Here is a 10,063-nt window from a genome sequence, read left to right on the forward strand (position 1 = left end):
TAAAAAGGCAGCACACACATGACCAGATGACATACACTGACCCTGTTACAGACCAGAACACACCGTAAGAGTCATTGCAGTCTTGTGTCAAACTGGCAGTCTGCAAAATTATACCTGGAAATTGGGATAAAGTAAAATACAAATAAATGTTTCTATTTCCCAGTGTGAGAAAATGGCTCTAAAAGTGCTAACATTTCCAAGTCTGTTGGGGTGTCAATAGTGATTTATGGCTAATTCAGGAGACCCAGTGGGGTAGGTTTGGGTATTATGATGACCAAAGTGGTTTCTAAGTTCATATTCTACACTATATAAGATTTCAGATAGGACTGAAATCATACCTAGAATGTACTGAAGCAGCTCATGAACTGTTGCATAAGATCTTATTTTCCAGCTTTAGTTAATTTAACTGCAGCTGAACAATTTACCAAGCCTCATGCAGTGGATTTATATCCTGCTGTCTGTGCTTTGGCTCACTTTGCACTGAATGTACTGGGTATTTTAGCTCATATTAAAATATTAAATACCTTAAGTGAACACTTTCCAAATACATCATCTTTATTTAAAAAAAAAAGTTATTTTAATAATATTGATGCATTTTATTTGAAAACATATATGTGTATATAACTTTGAAGTGTATATTATCTTAAAATCATCTATTTTAGTTAATTTACAGTGAAATTACATATTAATTCTCTAGGTGAGATCAAACAAGAAATGTTGGAAGATGCACAAAACAAACTAATGAACCTTATAAACAGCACAGAAGGGAAAGTGGACAAGTAAGTGACTTTTTTAATTGGTGTAATTATAAGTTCTTTGCTCTTCATCCTATACATCCCTTCTTAAAACTACACTAACAGAATAAGAATAGTAGTCATGGTGTAGATTTAGGTTTCTGCATAAAATCTTTCAAAAAATAGTGAATACTTGCATATTTTCCATTGTGCAGTCATTTTAAAGCTTAGTTTTGAAAATTGAAATAAAAATGTTTGTCTAAACAGAATTAAAATATGTCGTCTAAACAAAATTAGCATTATTGATTGTTCCTTATTTATAATTCTAGTTTGACTCTAATTTCTTGACTTTCTATCTGTAGCTCAATGCTAGTACATTGTAATCTGTCTAGGGCACAAAAAGTAAGCCTTCTCACATAGCTGGTATCATCTGGATATCAGACTCTCATTTGATTCCCCCCACTTAGAATTGATATTAAAACTATAGCCACTCCACTGTTTCCTCCCTTAGGATTGGTTCAAGACAGTACTTTGTTTCTTGCTTCTTGCTCCTTCCTCCATCTCAGTGAAATATATCACTTCCTCAGCATGTGAATCATTGTTCCCTCTGTCTCAGTAGACAATAAGACCATTTGCAAGCTTCTCCAAATTATAACCCACAGTAGAGGAAGTGTTTTGGGAGCTTAAAGGAAATTGGTGAGGTTGCCATTTATTTCTTGCATCATACATTTTGACTTTGGTTTATGATGATGATGATAAATTAGAAAAGTGTATGTGAAATCATTTCAAGAATAAGGATTAATATGTTAATATTTTGACAACATGAGTTCTGTAAAAGATGAATTGATTAATTAGCTCTTTCTCTTCATTTTTATAGGGTCTTGATGAGAAATCTCTTCATTGGGCATTTTCATACTCCAAAGAATAAGCGTCATGAGGTCTTAAGGTTAATGGGAAGTATTTTGGGGATCAAAAAGGAAGAGCTAGATCAGGTAATACCGCATTAAAAACTAGACTTCCTCTTTCATTTAACATATATTTGTGATGTTAGTAAAATACAGTGTTGTTTTCTGCTGCTACATTAAATGCCACGGCCAAGCAATGTTTATGGAAAATAAAAAATTTGGCCTTTCATCTGTGTTCATTCTTAAAGAGGAACATGCTGATTCTATTGGATCTTACAATGATTTTAATAGAATAATAGATGCAGGATGTCATTTTGTCTGATGGATGTTGCTGTAGAGGAAGGAAAGAGCTTCACTTGGTTGTTAGTACAGTAGCTGTAATATGACAGTCTCAGAATGTTTACTTCAGTTAGTCAAACTAGTTTAACTCATGTATACAGGCTTATTTAAACAATGGTTTTATGCATAACAAGATTTTAGACCAGTGGGATATTTCAGAGGGGTGGAGAACAGTTTTAAAGCTTTTGTCAGTAAATAAGGGTTCGCTGTTCGTCAAATAAGATAATCTGGAACAGTTCCCTTTGCCATTTGTGAGCAAATGTAAGGGAGCCAGCCCATAAGCTGATTTTTATTGTTTGTTTGCTTTTTGTTGGTTGGTTTTGCTGTTTTTTCTTTATTTCAGCATTTCTCTTTTTTTTAATTCTCTCTAGTTAGTGTCTGAAGACCAAAAAGGTGTTACCAGTTGGGTGACTGGTTGGCTTGGTGGAGGAGGAGCTGGATCAAAGAGTGTCCCGAGCACACCTATAAGACCAACTAATCAATCTGTTTTCAATAGTGTAAGGATTAATTATACAATTCTCTACATTTGAATGCAAAAGCCATGACAGTTATATATAAATGCTAACATTTTTAGTTTTGGTATTTTGGTCTTGATTTAATGTTGGTTTTATTGATAATAGATCTTAAATTACTTGTGTTCTTAGTGCAACTACTTAGTTTTCCAACATTTTTTTAAACCAGTAATAAACAGGAGGTTAAAAGTCATACTGGCCTGAGGTCCATGCTAAGTGCTGGGCTACTACCAAAATATTACAGCCCTTCTAGGGATTGATAACATCATTGTCCACCAGGGACTTTTATTGTGTGAACCTTCAGAACTAGAGGTTAAATGCATTATTTGAAAGCTGGGAGTCTTCAGCAGGCTGCAGGATATAAGACCATGAAATCATACTTTGATTACAATTTTGTCCTTCCCTTTCCCCAAAGGCCCCCCCACCCTCCTTTCAATTTTAACTTGAAAGCTGGAATTCCTAGCTTTTCTGTGCTGTATGTCATTGGTCTTAGATTCAGAAGTTCTTGAGAAAGCAGCCACTTTTCAAGTTTTATAAAGTGGTGATTCTGACACCTAGTAATAATAATAAGTGGAGATATACCAATCTCCTAGAACTGGAAGGGACCTTGAAAGGTCATTGAGTCCAGCCCCCTGCCTTCACAAGCAGGACCAATTTTTGCCCCAGATCCCTAAGTGGCCCCCTCAAGGATTGAGCTCACAACCCTGGGTTTAGCAGGCCAATGCTCAAACCACTGAGCTATCCCTGCCCCCCAGTAGACTGGAGTCTTTCTTGGTGATCAGCAGAATGGAACATATTTGAGAATCAAGCAGTGAGCAATAAGAGGGTTTGGAAGTTGTTTTTTGTTCACCGTGCCACAGAATAAAAATGTTGGAGAATTTATGTAAAGCGTTAATCTCTAACTGTAAGCTTATGGGAGGATATTGGCTACTAAAATGACACAAGCAATGAAGTGGAGTAATAAAGTAAGCCACCAGCCAGAGCTGTGATTTTTAAGGTGTAGATGTCAATTAATTTAATTTAGAAAATGTTTTTTCCCAGTGTGTTTGCTAATAATGTAAATTGTCTTAGTAGTTTCACAGGCATAAAGAGGAAGATTAATAATTTTGTATCTGCAGTGCTTATTCTCCTAGCAAAGTCTGAGTACTGTGCTTTTGCTGACATCATAAGCAGTCTGATATCCATGGCATAGTGTGCCAGATAAACAAAGTGGAGAAAGTAATGGCCTTTTTAAAAAAAAATCTGACATTTTCTCCTCTTTATTAAGCTGTTGTAACTTGGGTGACAATATTCCTGTGTCCATGTTATACTGCTTATGATGTCAGTAGCAGCATGGGATTCAAAAAAAATCCGACTTTGATGGTGGAGGTACAAATGTTATCTTTAAAACTTTAATAAATTCCAATTATATTTTTGCTGTGTCACTGAAGGTTAACTGATATTTTTTAAATAAATTCCTTGATCACCGCATGTTAAAGTCTGATTTCTTGTGACCTTAGGGCTAGAAAAATTCTTGCAGCCCAATACAGATCTTTTCAGGACCAGTCTTTCTTTCTAAATTCTGGTCCAGAAGCAGTTATCAGTTAAAGAACATTATTGAAAATGTTCTAATTAGTGGGCATGTTCTTTCTAGTCTTTTTCAGAACTGTTTGTGAAGTTCCTTGAAACAGAATCACGTCCAAACCTTCCCCTACCCACGCTCTCTGTTCATGACATGAAACCTTTAGGAGCAGCAGGAATTTGTAATCCTAGTAGTACCAGATCCAGCAGCCATACAGGTAACACCATATCTTGGTGGAAAATTTGAAGTTCTGGGTTAAATCTAAAGGGAGAGAGAAACTGTGTGTGTCCGTCCATCCTTTCATTCTGATGGGATTTTCTAAAGGCCATACGGGAGTTAAGCTCCTAGCTCCCTTAGACCACTTTGATATTCTGTTTCCCCCTTCCCCCATCCCCCAAAAAGTCCCCTTAATCTCTGAGTGAATATATTGCTTTTGATGGTGAGAGCCAGCACTAGAGCCAGACAGATGGTAGTTAATCTTCCCTGCATGTGGTGATGTCTGTGCTCTCTAGTCCTGATCTGCAGCATCCCTGCTGTTTAGCCTGGGTCTCATAGAGCTAAGAATGCCAAGCTTATGATGGTTTGTGATGTGTAACACCAGTTCACTTCCTAAGTATTAGGCTAAAACTAGCAGATTGTTTAAAAATGTGAGCTAATCGGAGATTGATTTTTTTTATCTGAGAAAGGATCTCTAATTTGTTCTCCGTGTTGGTAAAGTCAGAATACTTTAACAATTATGCCTGTACTTGAAATACTTCCTAGCAGGTATGTGCATAAATATCAATTGACTTTCCTTTAGATTCTGATCCTGTAAGTCACTGAGCACATGCTGCTGAGTAATACATGTTTAGGATGCTCAGCACCTTGTAGGATCAAGTCTTTAATTTAATTAATCAGAGTTCTGCATATGGAATGATTTTTTTTTTAATATGCTTTTTAGGACTTCATCTTTAGATGCCAACTGTTGCTGATCATAGAGCCTTTTTAAATTAAAATTTCAACAATTGTAAGCTGCAATATTAAGATTTAAATAACTTTTTCAAGCCACAAGTAAATTGGAGAAACATAAAGAAAGAATTTCCAATTTGCCGTATCAGCTTATCTCTGAAAGTATTATTTTCAATAAACTTAAATTAGGTTTCATATTTCTTTGTACTCTTGACATTTATAATAATATAGGCAGGGTACCCTATTTTATTTGGCAAAAGCCCATTTTCCTAGTCTGGAAAAACTAAGTTCTGAGGTCCTTTATTCATTGAGGAACCATATTGTTCCGTTATAAAACCAGACACCCATCCTATATCCCTTAATTGTTTTGGTTTTGGTATCTAAGTTTTCAGTTGCTAGAGATATACCATATGGAAGAAGCATAAGATAAGGATGTAAATCCCATACCAATGCAAAAGGACTTGAGTAGCCTTGCTATATTTATAGGAGTTTGATCCAGTTGTGTGATAAAAGATCTTTTTTTAAAAAAAAACTATTGAATTATTATGGAGTGGCAGTAGCAACTTAGTTTCCACTATAAACCTGATATATATACTTTTTTTTTGCCTGCTTCCCCCTCTGATAGCTGAACACAAAGGAAAAACATAGGTTATATCTAGGGCCCTACCAAATTCACAGTCCATTTTGGTCAATTTCAGGGTCATAGGATTTTTAAAATCATAAATGTCATGGTTTCAGCTATTTAAATCTGAAATGTCAGTGTTGTAACCCTGGGGATCTTGACACAAAAGCGGATCATGGGTGGGGTCACAAGGCTATTTATTGTAGGGGGGCTCACGGTATTGCCACCCTTACTTCTGCACTACTAGTGGTGGCACTGCCTTCAGAGCTGGGCAGCCGGAGAGCAACAGCTGCTGGCCAGGCACCCAGCTCTAAAGGCAGCACCGCCACCTGCAGCAGCACAGAAGTGTAAGGGTGGCATGGTATGGTATGCTATTATAGGAGGTGTCACAGTATTGCCAGGGCCGGTGCAACCATTTAGGCGACCTAGGCGGTCGCCTAGGGCACTAGGATTTGGGCGGCGGCATTTTCTTCGGCAGTGACTGCGGCGGCTGGATCTTTGGCCGCCCCAGTCGCAGCCGGCATTTAGGTGGAGGGAGCTGGGGCAGGGGACCGTGGGGAGGGCCGCCTGCAGCAAGTAAGTTCACCTTGCGGCACGCAGGGGAACTACCCGCCCCAGCTCACCCCTGCCCTGCCTCCTCCCCGAGCACACCGTGGCTGCTTCATTTCTCCCACCTCCCAGGCTTGCGGCGCCTAAGCTGATTGGCGCCGCAAGCCTGGGAGGCAGGAGAAGTGAAGCAGCCACGGCGTGCTCGGGGTGGAGGCGGAGCAGGGGTGAGCTGGGGCGTGGGGGGGTGCCTCAGGGCAGAGGGTGGGGAGCTGCTGCAAGGGGGGTGCCTCAGGGCGGAGGGGGGAACTGCTGCCGGGGGGGAGGGGCGCTTAAGGGTGGGGGCTTGGGGATGGGGGAGGGCGCAAGGTGGAAGTTTCGCCTAGGGCGCGAAACATCCTTGCACCGGCCCTGAGTATTGCCACCCTCACTTCTGTACTGCTACTGGCGGGGGCGCAGAAGAAAGGGTGGCAATTCCATACCATGCCACCCTCACTTCCGCGCTGGTTATGGTGCTGCTTTCAGAGCTGGGCTCCCAGTCAGCAGCCACAGAGCTTCCTGCAGCCGGGAGGTTCCCGGAGGTGGATCTGACCCAGTCCCAGGAATGGCCCCTGCCGGGGAAGAGAAAGTCCCATCCCTCCCCAGCCTGGCCATGACTAGCAACTGGAGCATGGTGTACTATAGGAGCCCCCAGCCCTGCCCCTCCCCTACACTAGACAGATTTCACAGCGGAGATCAGATTTCACAGTCGGTGATGCATTTTTCATGGCCATGAATTTGGTAGGGCCCTAGTTTTATCTGGGACTGAGAGAATTTTTATACTGAATTTGAAATGACTTGGACAAAAGCTAGTATGGGCAGGAGTTTTGTCTAGAAGGGGCAGATTGTGAGAAGTTGATATATGGGCAATCAAAGCTAGTATAATTTTACCAGTGGGATGTAATAATAGAGTAGATAAGTAGAGAGGATGCAGAGTTGTGAAAGGCCTTGAAGTGTAAGGCAAGAAGATTGAATTTGATGCAACGAAGAAGGAGGAGTTGAAGGATAATCTGCTTTCTACACAAATGCGTTGAAAATTGGTGGATTGTAAATGTTTTCTAATGTGTGTGTGTTTTTTTTGTTTTTGTTTTTTGTTTTTTTTTAAATCTCAGAAACTACAGGCTCGGGAACCAGTAGAAGACCAGATGCAAATCCGTTCTTGGCACCCCGATCTGCAGCAGTGCCCCTAATCACCCCCACTTCTCTTGGAACTGGTGGATCAGGGCATCTGCTTATGAAACCTATTTCTGATGCATTGCCTACTTTTACACCACTGCCAGTGTTGCCTGATGCCAGTGCTGGTGCTGTACTAAAAGACCTCTTAAAACAATAGATGATTCTGAATCAATATTGATGATGATAGCACTTTAAGAAAAATGAGAACTCTATATTTTATATAATTGATCACAAAGAGGCCTTTTGTAAAAAGCTCTGTACTTGTTTGCAGATGTACTTGGTTTTTCTTTAAATTTAATTATGAACTAAACCGTGCTTTGGAAATTGTAGGAGTCACAGGAATAACTGCCCTCTTTGTTCATATTAGTTCTGAGGTAGGTTTTAAACTGGAGAAAATTTATTCTATCTCAGTTGTAGAATTGCAAAACAAACTGTAGGACTCATAAACACTAGCTGTATTCTGAGTTGTTTCAGGAGTGCAACAGCAATATTAACTCTTTGGTATTGGGGTCAGTTTGTCAAAGAGCACAATCTGTTATTGACAATGGGCATGTGAGGAAGCACCACTGCACATTAATTAATATTTCTAACCAAAATTAATATAGAATAATATTTGGGGTGCCCATTCATGATGCAAATTCCAAAGGAGGAGGTAAGGAAGCATGTAGGAGCTTGATTATTGGAGACAACAAAAATACTTGCAGTTACCCAACTATATTTACGTAAAAACATATCCCTCTCTTAATAAGAGGATAAGTTGCACCCCAAATTTTGGGCCACTTTGAGGCACATCAATCCTTTTTGCACCAGGAGCTATATTTTTCCCAGTCTAATAGCTGCTTATGGCAATCCAAAACCACAGGCACCAAGGTGTTAATTCTGGAAACAAAGGAGTTGGAGAATATCTTTGATTTTTTTTTCCCTAAAAACTTCCATGTGGTGAATAGCTATCAATGGAGAATTTAACAGATCCATGGGAATTTTAATATGTATACACACATGCTGCAGTACTGTAATGGTTTAAGATGTATATTTAAAAGACTTTTATCGTGCAGGATTTGATTTGAAACAGGTTTAAAGTTTGAACATATGTATAGAATTTAGGTAAATAGATGTTTACTTATCCCAGATTTGTAAATAGGTCTATATAAGGCCAGAGCCAAAGCCAATTATGTAAATTTACCTGTGATGACTTGTACACTTTATACTACATGTTGCAGATAAAGTATTGAATTGCATACTGAAAGTTAAAACTAACCTTCTCAGAAAAACAGTTAAAATCTGCAACAAAGCTTCTTCGTTTAAAAATGTCTAGTTTCTAATCCTGTTTATGCCATTCCTTGTTTAGTCGGTGTTAAAGGTGATTATTGTGCAAGTTCTATATTAGAACTGTCAGCCTTTAATCCTCTCCATTTTCATTACGTACCCTTAGTTTAAATTGTTGCGAAAGTTATGTTTAAATAAAATTAATCACAGAATCTTGTATCGAATCTGTCAAAATAATGAATGCAACAAAACTTTTCTTTATTTATATATAGATAAAATGGTAACATCCCTTCATTTCCTTTAAACTGTTCTCTAGAAAAGTTTCTCAATTTGTTACTCCAGTCTTCACGAAGAATTCAACTTCAGAATCACTTTCATACGATAATGACATTCCCCAATGTAGCAGAGTTTTATGGATTTGAAATGGAAGGTTAAGGCAAATTTAGAAGCAGATCAATCATGTTGAATTTTTGTTTCAGATCACTAGTATCTGTTATAAAATCTCTATTATGGATAAATTAATGAATGCATTCAAGTCCTTTGAAATTTGATTTCTGAAAGGTCAGTAGGCATATTTGATGTATGAAAGCAAGTATTATGTTGTATAAGAACTAAATTTTAAATTCCTATTAAATTTTTGGATACCTTTGTTGAGAATATTCAGGTAGGTTACTTAAAATGTGTATTGTCATTGGAAAACCACCATCATGGAATGGTTATTTTTTGTCCAAAAGACTCTAAAGAAAGTTTAAACCATGTGGTGTATCTGTGCAATCTCTTATATACGTGTAATTATATTTATTTCAGGGTGAGCAATCACTTCGAATAAAATCCTTTTGATGAGCTGATATAGACAGAAATGTTTGCCTTTTAAAAATAATGTATTTTACAGATTATTAATACAGGTGGACACGTGCTGGCAGCTGTCTCCTGAATTTAGTGGTTGACAGCCACATTTTGGCTGATTACTATTTTTCACAAAAAAGTCATCTTGATTTTTAAAAATTATATAGAACTTAAAATGCACAGAAGTGAAACAAGTTAGCTTCATAGCTAACGGAAATAATGCATATTGGGACCATTGACTTCATTGGACTTTAGATCAGGTCTGTTATGCAATAGCTTGGTAACTGCCACCTAAATCTTCCCATCCTCTGGAAAACTTGGGCGGGGGCAAAAATAGGCAGGAAATGTCAGAGTCCCTAATACATTTTCCTTTCTCCAAGAGAAACATGAATCAAATTCTAATAAGCCCCTGGAATTGCAGAGATTGCTTCTGTAAGCTTGGGACTATCTGTTTAGAGGTACTGTGTTTCCCCCACTGCATTCCTCCTTGGGCAATAATACTGTTCAGTCCATTATTTAGCCACTAGAGAGTAAAGAAAGGACTGAGCTGACTTAATCACACTTCCTGC

At 38.5% G+C, this 10,063-nt stretch overlaps 1 protein-coding gene across 1 annotated transcript in view; it reads left to right on the forward strand.

The window, feature by feature from the left end:
- TRIP11 (thyroid hormone receptor interactor 11) overlaps positions 1-7,539 on the forward strand; it is an 80,657-nt gene extending 73,118 nt beyond the window's left edge. The window contains exons 17-21 of the mRNA XM_045013484.1: positions 698-779; positions 1,612-1,726; positions 2,350-2,475; positions 4,124-4,268; positions 7,319-7,539. Coding sequence (XP_044869419.1) covers positions 698-779; positions 1,612-1,726; positions 2,350-2,475; positions 4,124-4,268; positions 7,319-7,539 — 689 coding nt within the window. The remainder of the gene's footprint in view (positions 1-697; positions 780-1,611; positions 1,727-2,349; positions 2,476-4,123; positions 4,269-7,318) is intronic.
- Positions 7,540-10,063: the final 2,524 nt, after the last annotated feature.

This window comes from Mauremys mutica, chromosome 4 (genome assembly GCF_020497125.1).
Source record: "Mauremys mutica isolate MM-2020 ecotype Southern chromosome 4, ASM2049712v1, whole genome shotgun sequence".
NCBI classification, from domain to species: domain Eukaryota; kingdom Metazoa; phylum Chordata; order Testudines; family Geoemydidae; genus Mauremys; species Mauremys mutica.